The 15,863-nt window shown below is 41.2% G+C and overlaps 1 protein-coding gene across 1 annotated transcript in view; it reads left to right on the forward strand.

Annotated features, from left to right (window-relative positions):
- The window catches only part of bmpr1ba (bone morphogenetic protein receptor, type IBa), a 38,032-nt gene extending 22,438 nt beyond the window's left edge, over positions 1–15,594 (forward strand). Inside the window, exons 2-11 of the mRNA XM_077601221.1 lie at positions 9,669–9,837; positions 9,919–10,018; positions 11,216–11,318; positions 12,221–12,317; positions 12,386–12,524; positions 12,865–13,057; positions 13,121–13,418; positions 13,491–13,666; positions 15,015–15,145; positions 15,213–15,594. Coding sequence (XP_077457347.1) covers positions 9,669–9,837; positions 9,919–10,018; positions 11,216–11,318; positions 12,221–12,317; positions 12,386–12,524; positions 12,865–13,057; positions 13,121–13,418; positions 13,491–13,666; positions 15,015–15,145; positions 15,213–15,338 — 1,532 coding nt within the window. The 3' untranslated portion in view covers positions 15,339–15,594. The remainder of the gene's footprint in view (positions 1–9,668; positions 9,838–9,918; positions 10,019–11,215; positions 11,319–12,220; positions 12,318–12,385; positions 12,525–12,864; positions 13,058–13,120; positions 13,419–13,490; positions 13,667–15,014; positions 15,146–15,212) is intronic.
- The last annotated feature ends 269 nt before the right edge of the window (positions 15,595–15,863 follow it).

Below are 15,863 nucleotides of genomic sequence, written 5' to 3' on the forward strand. Positions count from 1 at the left end.
GTTTGACCTTTGTAATGTTATAGACTGCAATAAAACATTTATCTGGGTCTATTGATTGGTTGATTTTTAAAAAATCTATATCTGTATGCTTATACAATATTAAGCCAGGGTTGGTACAAATTGCATCACAAGGATGTGAGCTGAAAACACATCTGCATGGTGAAAGGAAGAATATTATTCATTCATTCATCATTTGTCACATTTGTAGTCAGCCGTAGGGCAAAATGAAAGAGAGAGACAACCAATCGCACCCAGAATCATACCACCACACCACCAAGCAGGAATCGATCCCTTGCCCGCATCAAAGTCTGGCGAGTGAACCAGTCAGTGGCGGTCCGTCAGGGCCTTCAAGGCCTTCTCTGCTGGCCTAAGAAATATCTGAATCATATTATATTTTGTTCATCAATACTTATTATTCCAAATGGTCTGTTAGCTTCCTTTCATTGCTTTTCCCCCTGGTTGCACTGCTTCCAGATGTGTGTTTTCATATTGAAGCATTTAACCAATCACATTTCAGCCATTATTTGTTGCCAGATCAGATCTGCCTCAAAGCCTTCACAATCAGTTCTTGCGGGCTCTGCTGCATTAAACTAGACTGTTGCTTTTAACCAATCAGATTTCGAGTTGGCAACCCCACAATGATTTTTCATAGGCGTTAGCATTTTGCTGGCTGGGACATGTCATTGCTTTCACAAACTATGATTGGCTAGTAGGCGGGCCAAAGCAGTACCCAGGCAGCCGAGATCGCAAACTCCACCCACTATGGCCGACAGAAGCAGAAGCAAAAACAAATTGATTCTGTTTGCTCACAAAGCTATTTTCCAGACGGACTTTTCCAGAAAAAAATGAAGAAATATTGGCCCATCATTAAGAAAGGGCGGTCAACTCCGAAGCTAGCAAGCCTGTTACAGCCGGGAAAATGGTGTGTGGGGCACTTTCAGCGCGCTAACTTAGCTCCACAAGCAAATAGTATATTGTTGTGTTTATTTAATGCTATTTTCAAAACGGACTATGCCGGAAATATGACAGGACAGGCTCGATTTTCATCATTAGCTTCGATGGCGATAGGAAAGAAGGAAGAAAGAAAGGAGGATGGATATTGTGTATAAAGGATTTTTGGTGAGTAAAATTACAAATATGGCTATATTCCTAAATAATATTTCAATTGTGGGCCAAGTTCTGATATCTGAAAAGCTCCAGTGTTTGTATTTAAGCTCCAGTGTTTGTATTTAATCACAAAATGCTGCTAAGAAGTGGATTTTACCCCAGTTTAATTTTTGGCGTTTCACCATTGACGTCCATCGCTGTCTTTTCCCGGGAAAAATCACCCCCCTTGCCTGGTTGTAATGTCTCAAAAGCTCCAGTATTTGTATTCAATCAATAAATGATGCTAGGAAGTGGATTTTACCTAATTTTAGTGCATTTTTTGTCATTTCACGTATGGACGTATCGACGTTCATCGCTGTCTTTTTACCAGGGAAATGATACTCCGGGCCCGGTTCTGATGTCTAAAAAGCTCCAGTATTTGTATTTAATCAATAAATGCTGTTTTCGGCTGGATTTTACCCCATTTTTGGGGAATGTTTGCCCGTACACCATTGACGTTAATCACTGTCTTTTCCCGGGAAACTCACCCCCCCGGCCTGGTTTTAATGTCTGAAAAGCTCCAGTATTTGTATTTAATCATGAAATGCTGCTAGGAAGTGGATTTTACCCCATTTTTGTGCATTAATTTATTGATTATTTTTTTTATGTGTCGCAGCTGTAGCTGCAGTAGAGGTTTTATAGCCATAAAATAGTTTTTGAGGGTTGGATTGATACGTTGAAGGCGCTACCAGAAAATGCACCGCCCGCCACTGGAACCAGTACACCATAATTTGGCAGGAAGAATACTATTTTTTGTTCTAGGAGATAGATAGAACATGTCCAATGAATTTCCCTATTTCATAGAATTCATTTTTTTAAATTATATGAAAAGTAAGTTATTTTTCTATTTTGACTGCTGAATCTTTTGAAAATGTAAATAACTAGAACCGTTAAGATATATATCGTAGAATATTTGTTTAAAAATGGCTAAAAAGGAAATAAATTCAAACCATATTTAGGTAAACATTGTCCCTAAACAATTAATCAACTATCAAAATAAATTTCCATTCATTTGTTCATTGATTAGTTGTCAAAATAACCACGCTAGTTGTTAGACACAAGCCACTGAAGAAAACTTTCTACGCCGTGGAAAATGCCCTTCCAAGGCCCCATATCACGTAGTAGTCTACTGAATTTGATATATTGGATTTTGTTGGACCACATCTCATAGTCCTTTTTTTGCTATACAAACCAAAAAAAAGCACAAAAAGCAGTTTCAATACCATTTTACTGTTGGCCAGAAAACTATAGTTGTTACCGAGTCATGTCACTGGCGGGCGGTATCTTTGCGCAGTAGGTCTTCCTCCATTCAGTTTTATTACTGTGGCAGCCAGCGGCTTAGTTGTTATTTTTCTCTAAAGAAATTCGATCGTTTTATTAAAAAAAGGTTTATACGCGTTGTATAGGCAAATGGAACACCACGGTAACTGCTGATCTCTTTTTTTTCAGTGACATATGGTCAATGGGTCTGGTTGTTTTTGAAGCTAAACTGCAGTACAATATACTGGTGTTAGTTGGTGAGTATTCGGGATAGTTGCCTTAGTCAAAAGCATGGGAGCCAAAACAACAAAACTTTAGCCAATGTTGTTTTCCTGGGGAGCGTTGTCGAAAGTGCACTAGTAAATTTTTTGTTTTGTTTTTTCCAGATGATAAATTATTAGATTTTCATTGCCAGGTTTGTTTGTAGAGATGAGGGGTCATAAATGTAAGATAGTTGCCATTCAGTAGATCTTATCTGAATGGAGGCCAGGATACATGTGTCACTCCTTTTCTGAAGCACCGGAGGCCGTGTTATGGTTATTTTGTATTTTGTGATAAAAGTAGGCGGCTCGGTGGAGGGGTGGTTGGCGTCTCCTGTTTGGAGTATGTATTTTCTCCGACATGTCCGTGTTTTTTTCTGGGGGGTACTCCAGTTTCCTCCCACATCCCAATACATGCTTGCTTGGCTGGTTGAACACTCTAAATTGCCCATTAGTGTGAGCGTGAGTGGTGGTTAGAGCTGGGCGATAAAAAGATAACGATAATCATTGTGAATAATTTTTGGCAACGACACTATTATAAACTTTTGATAAAACTTTTGATAATTTTAAACTGCAATTAAACCACCCGACCACCACAGAGAACAGGGCACTTTTGCAAGATGTCCAATAGTTCCAGACCAATGCTCAGGAGAAGAAGAGGATGATGAGGAAACGTGTTTTTAGCATATTAGCAATAGAGGCTAACGCAGGCATGAACGCAAAAGGACAACAACACGGCCAAAATAAGCGATTATGAGATGCAGGACAATACCGAGCCGACCCACTAAAAGATCCAAGTGAATTCTACCTGGCGTTTTTTCTTTTTTTTTAAATGCCTTCGTAAATGCCTGTACGCAAAGTGCAGCCTTATTGAATATGTCCTTAACCCACTGTCTTCATTTGCGGACAGCCTGTAATATTTTTCTTACTTGATATCAAGGTGTTTCCTCATTTTATATAAATGTTCTGAAATTGTTGCAAAAATCTAAAACCTGTTATCTTGGGTTAAAATGGGTTAAATTCATCCAACTTTTTTTTGTTAATGGCCATATGTGAGGTAAATTTCCAGTTTCTATTTGTGAGGCTGAAAATAGTCTGCTTGCCAATGGTGGTGATGTTTTCATTTGATTATTTTATTTTTTTATATTGCACAGCAACTTTTGGTTTGAAGGCAAATTTATAAAAATAAAGACGCCTGTCAAAATTTCTGCAGATTTTATTCTTTACTTTTCATAGTGTAAGGAGGGAGTTGTCTTCTCTTTATTGCACAACAGAATCATCATCATATTTCATATTCTCGACTCTTATAAAGTAAGGTAACATAGTTACCTTTATATTTGAACAAGGAAAGTAGTTTATTTACTTATTCACATAAGTTTCAAGTTTCAAATTTGAAACAAAAAAGATGTGATAGTTATCGTGATAATTATCGATATCGACTGATAATTTCGTGATAACAATTTTTGTCATATTGCCCAGCTCTAGTGGTGGTCTTTCTCTTTGTGCCCTGCGATTGGCTGGTAACCAATCGAGTGTGTCCCTACCTACTGGTCATAGTTGGCTGGGATAGGCTTCAGAACCCACCGCAACCCTGGTGGGGCTAAGAGGTAGGGAAAATGAATGAATGATAAAACCAATAAGAACTTGTCTACATCCTCTGTTTCTATTAAGGCCTACAGCCTCTGCTGGCTCCTGTTCTCTTTTGATGTCGTAATTTTTAAAGAAAGCTGATGCCAGGCATGGCGGCCCGGCGGCTGGGTGGTTAGCGCATCGGCCTCACAGTGGGGGACCTGGGTTCAAATCCTGGTCGGTCCACCTGTGTGGAGTTTGCATGTTCTCCCCGGGCCTGCATGGGTTTTCTCCGGGTACTCTGGTTTCCTCCCACATTCCAAAGACATGCACGGTAGGCTGATTGGACACTAAATTGTCCCTAGGTATGAGTGTGAGCGTGAATGGTTGTTTGTCTCCTTGTGCCCTGCGTTTGGCTGGCCACCAATTCAGGGTGTCCCCGCCTCTGGCCCGAAGTCAGCTGGGATGGGCTCAAGCACCCCCCGCGACCCTAGAGATGAGATGTGATGATGCCAGGCAACATTACAATGATTTTTCTGGTACAATCTCACCAGTTACGGATCCGTGTGAGTCTTGGTCGTTTATCTTGAATACTCTTACTAAGTAAGTGGGCCTTATAAAACACCATATCACAAAACGGCAACTAACTATAAAGTTAGTTGCAGAATGAAATGAAATAATAGATTAGAGTTACAAATAAAGAATTACAGTGGAAACTATGTTTTCATTCCTTGAAAAATGTTTTAAAACGGGGTCAAAGAATATCAGGGGGGGGGGGGGGGGGGTGCTGTGTGCAGCATTCACCAAAACGAAATGTGACAGAGCTGCGGGACACTATCGCGGCAGTACATAAGAGATACTGGCCTTTGCTGCCCTTTCTCTCACTCACCAGCCCTCCTGCAAACACTTAGCGCTTCTCTCTCTCTCTTGGCTCTTCACGGATGCTGATCTTTAAGGTAGCCTTGTCATACTCCATTAGCTTTCCTTTTATCTGCCTCCTACTTTTTTCATTTCCCCTATTCAGCTTCCCATTGAGGGTTGTGCAGGTCACCGTTCGAGGTGCTAATGTGCTGTTGACAAAACACAAAAGGCCTGCACCCGGTGTCCACCGCGTGCATGTCATGTAACATGGAAGTCGGGAGTAACCGGGCTGAATGTTCACAGATGCCCAGGTTTGATGGTTGTGGCAACATATTTTTGTGCGATGGAGCTCCAATCCTTTTTGAGGTGAATGATTGGTCATGGTCTGCTTTGAATGATCATGTTTCTAGTACCATTTGATGCCGCAAGACGTCCAATTCATTTTGAGAGGGGCAAATGAACGCTCGTCAACCTCTGTCAATTGCACTGAAAATTTGGCATTGAATGTCCGTCGCTGTCAATGACAGTTCACTACTGATTACTTCCTTGTTAATTTCAGGTTGCCAACGGGTGACTGTTGTTTTGGGTCACTTCTTGTACATTTTGATTTAAGAATATTTCCATGTCACTTCCTGTTCATGGGCCACTTCTTGTTGAATTTTGTACATTTCCAGATCACTTCCTATTGATCTTCGGTCAATATCTGTTTGTTTGCGGGAATTTATTACTCACTTTCGATAAATTTTGGCTCAATATGGAGATTTTCTTGTCAAAATGATCATCAGTGGATGTATTTCGCAGGTCCGAAACAAGAGGAGTGGGTGGGAATAATTTTATTGAGAGTTGAATGTACCATCGAAAATTAAATGAGCCATTGAAAATGCACGAGGAAGTTTTTGTCGACCCCTCCTAATAATAGTCTTAATTTTTTTGTTTTAATTTGAAAGTATTTAACTGCCACTGATGACCCTGAACCTCCACAATCCATTTGGAGGCTGGCAGCAATCAATTACTGCCAACTTCTCATTTTAGTAGCTGCGGTAATGAGATGATCTATTTATGAAGACACAAAAAGTGGAGTATAGCACTGCTGCATGCAGAGCCAATTTACACGTCACGTTGTAATCGCCGGAATTATTTATCTTATAAGGCCTCTGACTTGTGACTCCCTGCTGTCTCATTTCTCTCTGGAAATGTCAGGAATGCCAGTAATCTGTCGCTCCATCTCTCTCTATCTCTTCCAGGTCTTTACTATAGTGTCTGCAAAATCATGACCGACAGTATAGAAGTATACTGTATGTGTTTACCATCCTGTATCTGCAAGTGCCAGGGTTGTACAGTTTGAGAACTTGATAGTTTTGATGGCTTTGAAAACATGAATCAAAACTAGAAACATGATGCTATCTGACACAATAGGTGTTATCTATACTAACGGGCGCCTCAATATTCCACAATAGGAAGCTTCACAAACCTTACGAAATTAGTGTTGCACCCATACTATTGGTACAGACCAGTGGCGGGCCGTCAGGGCCTTCAAGGCCTTCTCTGCTGGCCTAAGAAATATCTGAATCATATTATATTTTGTCCATCAATACTTATTATTCCAAATGGTCTGTTAGCTTCCTTTCATTGCTTTTCCCCCTGGTTGCACTGCTTCCACATGTGTGTTTTCATATTGAAGCATTTAACCAATCACATTTCAGCCATTATTTGTTGCCAGATCAGATCTGCCTCAAAGCCTTCACAATCAGTTCTTGCGGGCTCTGCCGCATTAAACTAGACTGTTGCTTTTAACCAATCAGATTTCGAGTTGGCAACCCCACAATGATTTTTCATAGGTGTTAGCATTTTGCTGGCTGGGACATGTCATTGCTTTCACAAACTATGATTGGCTAGTAGGCGGGCCAAAGCAGTACCCGAGGCAGCCGAGATCGCAAACTCCACCCACAATGGCCGACAGAAGCAAAAACAAATGGATTCTGTTAGCTCACAAAGCTATTTTCCAGACGGACTTTTCCAGAAAAAAATGGACATCATTAAGAAAGGGCGGTCAACTCCGAAGCTAACAAGCCTGTTACAGCCGGGAACATGGTGTGCGCGGCACTTTCAGCGCGCTAACTTAGCTCCACAAGCAAATAGTATATTGTTGTGTTGATTTAAAGCTATTTTCAAAACGGGCCATGCCGGAAATATGACAGGACAGGCTCGACTTTCATCATTAGCTTCGATGGCGATAGGAAAGAAGGAAGAAAGAAAGGAGGATGGATATTGTGTAAAAAGGATTTTTGGTGAGTAAAATATGGCTATATTCCTAAATAATATTTCAATTGTGGGCCAAGTTCTGATATCTGAAAAGCTCCAGTGTTTGTATTTAACCTCCAGTGTTTGTATTTAATCACAAAATGCTGCTAGGAAGTGGATTTTACCCCAGTTTAATTTTTGGCGTTTCACCATTGACGTCCATCGCTGTCTTTTCCCGGGAAAATCACCCCCTGGCCTGGTTTTAATGTCTCAAAAGCTCCAGTATTTGTATTCAATCAATAAATGATGCTAGGAAGTGGATTTTACCTAATTTTAGTGCATTTTTTGTCATTTCACATATGGACGTATCGACGTTCATCGCTGTCTTTTTACCAGGGAAATGATACTCCGGGCCCGGTTCTGTTGTCTAAAAAGCTCCAGTATTTGTATTTAATCAATAAATGCTGTTTTCCGCTGGATTTTACCCCATTTTCGGGCAATGTTTGCCCGTACGCCATTGACTATCATCGCTGTCTTTTCCCGGGAAAATCACCCCCTGGCCTGGTTTTAATGTCTGAAAAGCTCCAGTATTTGTATCTAATCATGAAATGCTGCTAGGAAGTGGATTTTACCCCATTTTTGTGCATTAATTTATTGATTATTTTTATGTGTCGCAGCTGTAGCTGCAGTAGAGGTTTTATAGCCATAAAATAGTTTTTGAGGGTTGGATTGATACGTTGAAGGCGCTACCAGAAAATGCACCGCCCGCCACTGGTACAGACTCAGATCATCCTCATTTAACCTCTCACTGGCATTGACGGTGTGTCCAATGATGTGCCGTCGAATCATCCCTTTGCCGTGATTTTAAAAATAAATTTAAAAAATTAAAAAGTTTATCACTAGTATTCCATTTGAAATGGGTGGGCTCTCACTTCAAATGAATTGAACATATGGTCATTAATGGAACTAGAAATATGATCAATCAATGTCAATGACGTCTATTACTGTCAGTGGCAGGGAATAAATGCAAAATTTCGGGTGGAAACTTTAGCTCCTCGTGCTGATTCACACGTGGGAGGGAAACGCTTCATGTGTGCACGTCTGGTAGCACTTTTTGACGCCAAGAGGGAGAGGACGTTCTCAGCGGCTCCGCTCGCAGCTGTCGGGCATCTGCTCTCAATGAGTGTGGCGGAATGAATGAAAATCCTAAAAGCTACGGAGGAGAGACACTTTTCACACTTTCACACACTTTACCCCCACATCCTCCCTCAAGTGACAAACAGGTGCTTCTTTGAAATCCGATAAGACCGAATAGCCCGGCTTTGTTCTGCTTCTTTTGGGAAAGTTGACTGAAAAAACATGTGTTGTGGGAATGGTCTATCAGTACAGTATCTGCTATGCATTCTTTGCGTTGGTGCAATGTTACAAGGGTCATTCCAGAGTTAGAGGACATTTGGGATTGGAAATTCTTGACAAATAAACCTTTGCTTTTCCCATTTGTCTCCTATGTGTTGATCCAAAATAAGTGCTAATACACTAACAATGCTTTGATTAGTCTGTCTTACATATCAATGGCAGCTTCTTTATGACTCGATTAATATGGTTTTTATGTTTGGTTTCTAATCACACACTGTTAACTTGTTGAGGTAGAAATGAGCTGTTTAGGTCGTGACCGGACGTTTGGTCGCCGGACTTTTGGTCGCCGGACGTTTGGTCGCGGACGTTTGGTCGCCCGGACCCAAACAACCGGCGACCAAACGTCCGGCGACCAAAAGTCCAGCGACCAAAAGTCCGGCGACAAAACAAGGTAAAACAACACGGTCTACGCATCAATCAAAGCCAACAATGGCCCTGAGCAGTTTCACTGAGCGGACGTGTGAGTGTAGAAGAGTTTGTATGTACATGAGTTTTCCCCTTAAGAAGGGACATCAGTCAGGGTCTTAACAAGTTCTCCAACAAAACACAATAAAAGTACGGGAAATTTTGAGCTTTTCTTTAGCCTAATAATTATTAGCGCATTAAGTATGACTAAATAATAATTCACAGTTTGTATTTAGGGAATTTGAGCAACAATTTTAAATGGTAATTATCAATAACCTTCCGGGCGACCAAATGTCCGGCGACCAAATGTCCGGCGACCAAACGGCCGAGTACCGTTTAGGTAGTTGTTACTGTTGACCAGAGTAAAAGATTACTTAAACTTGTTCTCAGTATTAAAAGGTAGTTGTTATTGCTGACCAATAATGCATTAGGACAACACTATTAATCTTGCTCTCAGGAGTAGCAGCTAGCTGTTTACTGTTGACCAAAAGGACTGTAATTAATTTACAGGCAACATATTGGACAGCATGTTGCTCCGAGCATCCAGTGTGGATTCATCGGCCCCGGATGGCAGGGAGGACAATGGTGGTAGCGCGTCCACTGCGTCCTCGCCACAGACGCAGCTTTGGTGTCACTGCTACCACCATTGTCCCGAAGACTCTACCAACAACTCTTGCAGGTATGCACACACGGTTTATTCCAATGAGGAGTGGGGGGTGGGTGCTCAGACAGTAACAATAAATGGCATGGCATTCTGCAGGACTGACGGTTACTGTTTTACCATGGTGGAGGAAGATGGGGGAGTTCCATTTTTGACTGCTGGTTGTCTAGGGCTTGTCGGTTCCGAGTTTCAATGCCGAGTAAGTAAACAGAATCAAATGATTAAAAGTGATTTTGTAAATTGCATACCTGACAACCTCGGCCAATTGCTCCTTTTATTAATGATTGCAATTCCCCCTTATTAAGCAATAAAAAACGTACAAATGCAACGCGGCACATATTTACTCAAAAGTCACTTACTTTTTTACTCACTTAAAAGTCTTAAATTTTACGGGGTGCCCAATCAGTATGCACTAAATTCAAGATTCTGTAGATGTCGCTGTATGACGCTGACAGCTTGACTGTCTGGGTACATTGCTTGCTGACGCGCTATAATTATATAGTGAAAAGGTGGACGTGTGAACAGGGAATGCGCGAGCGCATATCGTGCTTGAAGCATGACAATATTAGCAGTCGACAATGACGTTTTTGTCTGCTACCAGTGACCGAGACGATCCGGATTAGAGCCGAAATGGGTAAAACGAGATCGATTTTACAAAAAAAACGTACTTAAAAAAAATCCTGTACAAAAGTTGTTTTATGCCGTACACAATTTGAAATGATCAAAAAAATTATAAAATAGGGGAAAAACCTAAGTTGAAAGGCATGAAATTGTACTTACTGTAGTATTATTGTTTAAAACCTTTGAGTTAAGGTCAACAAGGTGCAGGAAAATGGGATCCATGTAGTAAAAGAGATTGCAACTGGAGGCAGGTTTCTAAAAATAGTTTAGCATTTAGATTTTGTAGGTGAAAAAAGTTCGGTTTCACCATCAAAATGAATCTATTTATTGCCTGGTCCAAACCTTAATTTTATGTTGTTATTTAATTTATATATAAGCGAGTGAACCCCTATACCAGTGTTTCCCAACCACAGGTCCATACATTTTAGTATTCCGATAGAAAAACCGAAATATTACGAGATTAAAATCGAAATATTATAAACATTAAATCATACATTGTACTATTGCAAGATTGATATTGTAATACTGTCCAATCCTATAGAAGTTGGAGGGTTGGCAGCTCCCACCCTCACAGTTCATATGGATTGGACATCTGGCAGCGATAAACTAATGGTTGGTAGGGAGTCTGCTTGGCAAGAAGAAGAACTAATATTATTTTTCAACTCAGTAGCTGTCATTGATGGCGATAACCATCCAATACTTTTGAACTGGAAAGGGTGGCAGTGATCTCCTGCTACTGTGTATGAGAAATGCGGCCTTTTTATGACATGTTTAGGACACATGGAACTCTCGTCGAAGGAGAGCACTGGAATGCTGCACAGATCAAGATTACTGCAATCAAAACCTTCATCCCACTCTGCCGCCTCTCAAGCCAAATCGTAAGTCATATACTCAAACACTGTAATGCATGTTTTCTCTCTCTCTCTCTCTCTCTCTCTCTCTCTCTCTCTCTCTCTCTCTCTCTCTCGCTCTCTCTCTCTTTCTTTCTTTGCTTCTTTCTTTCTCTCTTTCTTTCCTTCTTTCTCTCTCTCTTTCTTTCTTTGCTTCTTTCTTTCTTTCTCTCTTTCTGTCTTTTTGTCTTTGTTTCATTCTTTCTCTCTCTGTTTCTATCTCTTTCTCTCTCTGTTTCTCTCTCTCTCTCTCTCTCTCTCTCTCTCTCTCTCTCTCTCTCCCTCTCTCTCTCTCTCTCTCTCTTTCTTTCTTTGCTTCTTTCTTTCTCTCTTTCTTTCCTTCTTTCTCTCTCTCTTTCTTTCTTTGCTTCTTTCTTTCTTTCTTTCTTTCTCTCTTTCTGTCTTTTTGTCTTTGTTTCATTCTTTCTCTCTCTCTTTCTCTCTCTCTATCTTTCTCTCTTTAGCTCTCTTTCTCTCTCTTTTACTCTCTCTCTTTCGCCATCTCTCTCTCTCTTTCTTTCTTTCTCTCTTTCTCTCTCTATCTCTGTCTCTTTCTCTCTCTGTCTCTGTCTCTGTCTCTGTCTCTGTCGCTGTCTCTCTCTGTCGCTGTCTCTCTCTCAATCTCTGTTTCTCTCTCTGTGTTTCTCTCTCTCTGTTTCTCTCTCTCTGTTTCTCTCTCTCTCTCTCTCTCTCTCTCTCTCTCTCTCTCTCTCTCTCTCTCTCTCTCTCTCTCCCCCCCCCCCCTCTCTCTCTCTTTCTCTCTCTCTCTCTCTCTCTCTCTCTCTCTCTCTCTCTCTCTCTCTCTCTGTCTCTCCATCCCTCTCCCTCTCTCTTTCTCTCTCTATGTCCATCAACTGTATTAATAGAGTTACATTGCACTTTTCTTCCAGTCTATGTTGATGGGAAGATCCACCACACGGCGTTGATGATCTCTGTCACAGTTTGCACTATCATTCTGGCTCTTATCATTCTCTTCTGTTATATAAGGTATGCATTCTCCACAAACATACAGTATTTCTTTTGACTTTTGAAAACTGTGACATGTTTTTTTTAAGATATAAGCGTCAGATATCCCGTCCTCGCTACACCATCGGCCTGGAGCAGGATGAGACTTACATTCCACCCGGAGAATCACTGAAGGACTTGATAGAGCAGTCACAAAGCTCTGGTTCAGGCTCAGGACTCCCCCTTTTGGTGAGATGGGTGTATTTCTCTAACATATTGATTTATTTTTACATCAAGTGCCACTCAGCTCCCAAGACGTCTTATTACGGAGAAAATAAAGTTTGTATTGATACTAAACAATATTTGATTGCAAAATGATATATACTTATATTTTTTCAACTGGTGTCATTTGTTTTATTAATTTATAGTAGACCCCCAATCCATTTGAGCTGGAATGGTAGCAAAATGGCTGCTGCCACCCTTCAACTTCAAATGGATTGGACGTCTAGTAATGACAGATTAATTTCAATACACAGCAGAAGGATGATTCAATGCTACAAAAACGGTAACTTTGAGGTCCACTCTTCAGGTGCAGAGGACGATCGCCAAGCAGATCCAAATGGTCAAGCAGATTGGGAAAGGGCGCTACGGCGAAGTGTGGATGGGCCGCTGGCGAGGGGAGAAAGTGGCGGTGAAAGTCTTCTTCACAACAGAGGAAGCCAGCTGGTTCCGTGAGACCGAGATCTACCAGACCGTCCTCATGAGACACGACAACATCCTCGGTAAATGAGAAAATCATGAACTACTACACGATGGACAAAGTTCTAACAGCACGATGGTTTCAGGATTCATAGCGGCGGACATTAAAGGCACAGGCTCATGGACGCAGCTCTACCTGATCACCGACTATCATGAGAGTGGCTCACTGTATGACTACCTCAAGTCCACGACGCTGGACAGCAAAGCTATGCTGCGCCTGGCGTACTCGTCTGTGTCCGGGCTGTGCCATCTCCACACGGAGATCTTCGGTACACAGGGAAAGCCCGCCATCGCCCACCGAGACCTGAAGAGCAAAAATATTCTGGTCAAGCGGAACGGCGCCTGTTGCGTTGCAGATCTGGGTCTCGCAGTCAAGTTCATTAGGTGGGTGAAGAAGCGGGATGCGATTCTAGATTGACCTTTTTTCTGAGCAAAAATGCATTTATATCCATGCAGTGATACCAACGAGGTGGATATCCCACCCAACACCCGAGTGGGCACCAAGCGCTACATGCCTCCTGAGGTTCTGGACGAAACCCTTAACAGGAGTCATTTCCAGTCGTACATCATGGCCGACATATACAGTTTTGGTCTCATCCTTTGGGAGATTGCCCGTCGTTGCGTTTCAGGAGGTAGGTCACCATTTTGCCTAGCTGTCAACCTCGGCCAATTGCTCCCCTTATTAATCATTGCAATTCCCCTTTTTATGTGATAATAAACTACAAATGCAACGCGGCACATATTTACTTACATAGGGTGCATTTAAAAGTCTAAAATTTTCCCCAAAGTGGACGGGACGCCTAATCAGTTGGTCCGCATTTTGTATGCACTAAATTCAAGATTCTGTAGATGTCGCTGTATGACGCTGACAGGTTGACTGTCTGAGTACATTGTTTGCCGACGCGCTATATTCTTCATCATGCAAACCACAAACAGTAAGGACCAACCGACCGATCTTGAAACTTGTGGAGCCAACACGCTAACCACTTGGCTAATGGGCCGGTAAATCAGCAATGAACAAATAAAATATACACTATCAAAACAGGTTTGGTTGTCAAAGTGTGCTACATGGGCTCCTTCAAGTGGTGTGTGAAAAATTGATAAAATGATATCCTTAAACAACCTTTTGTGAATCCACTGCATTGCATTTATTAAGTACAGATCAGTTAGTACCGGGAAATACTGTTGTAATGACAGTAAAAACTTACTAACTATCGGTACTCAAATCATACTTGATAGTTAGTGTATTCGATTCTACATAAAAATAAAAATAAACTATAGTGTTATTTTTTAATTAGCTATTTTAGTAAGTTTGACAGTGATAGATATGTAGTTGGGTGGCATCCAATCACCATTTAGCTGTGTATTTAAACTAATTCATCAATGGTAAATGTTCAATCCATTTGAACTAGAACGGCTGACAGCCAATTAACATTTGTCTATTGGTCCAGAAGCCAATGGGTTATTGGTAATAGAAATGGGGGATTTTTTTATTTATTTTCCCAGTCAATAAAACAATAGAATTTTGTGTTTTTTATTTATTTAGTACAAAAATCAATGTAGAGTACTTTTTGATCTAATTCTTATTTCCCCGAAGCAGTACACATCAAAAATCATCAAATGTTGCCCGCACACGAAGCCTGAGTTCAGCCTACATCCTGTTGTATTACTCAGCTTCAACACTACATGATGCCAGAGTAATATAAATTGTGCCTCTCCATTAGCTCAGTGGTCAAAACCTGAGATGTGGAACTCAAACTAGGAAACTGTAAAATTTTAGTTGATGAATGAGACCGGTGATAGCAGAGTAGCCCTCATGATTGTCGTTTTTGTCGTTTCCAGATTAATTAAGAAGGTTACTATTATAAAAACTGGTGAAAATGCATGAATTTCTGCCTACCATTTTAAACCCTGTTCTGTCAAAAGATGTGGGGCTAATAATTCATTCAATCAGCATTAATGCTTTTCATGACCTTGAAGGTATCCTGGAGGAGTACCAGCTGCCCTACCATGACCTGGTCCCAACTGACCCTTCGTACGAAGACATGAGAGAGGTGGTCTGCATCAAGAAACTACGGCCCTCCTTCCCTAATCGTTGGACCAGTGATGAGGTAAACCCTCACACATATGATGCAGAAACCCACACTAGATGTGGCTAACCTGCGCGTTTTCCCGCAGTGTTTGCGTCAGATGGGAAAGCTGATGACTGAGTGCTGGGCTCACAATCCGGCATCTCGTCTCACGGCTCTGAGGGTGAAAAAGACACTGGCCAAGATGTCCGAGTTGCAAGATATCAAGTTGTGAAGGTGGAGCTTCTCGTGAGTGGAAATTCGATGCTTTCTGTGAAAGCTTAGTTGCAGCACGAGTGGGAATGTCCTTTGAAAATGGACGTGGCGAAGAACACGGACTGGCACTATGTGATAAAGTGTAACATGAGGCTTTAAATCTATTTTCCTTCATACTGATTGAAGTAGTCGAGTGTTCAAATTTGTTGTTTTCTCTCTGTAATGGTTCATGTGTTTTCCATGTAAATCTAATAAAAACTATTTGTTAGAATTGACCTAATTGTGATGTTTATTATTGACCGCATGAAATTGTTTTGAAGGTTTACCATGTTTTTTCAAAGTCAACGTTTCCATATCATAATGCTGCTTGACAGCTAAACAGGCATATGTTGAGTATTTTGATTTTAATTTTTTTTCTCCATACCTTTCATTCCTCTTCCTTCGAAAAGGCCACATTAATTTTTTCACCCTTCCCAACCAATTGTTTAACTTTCACACTATTCCGGAGCGCCGTCAATGGCGAATTGGCAATCAGCCTGGCTGT

Source organism: Stigmatopora argus, chromosome 5, assembly GCF_051989625.1.
Source record: "Stigmatopora argus isolate UIUO_Sarg chromosome 5, RoL_Sarg_1.0, whole genome shotgun sequence".
In the NCBI taxonomy this organism is placed as follows: Eukaryota; Metazoa; Chordata; class Actinopteri; order Syngnathiformes; family Syngnathidae; genus Stigmatopora; species Stigmatopora argus.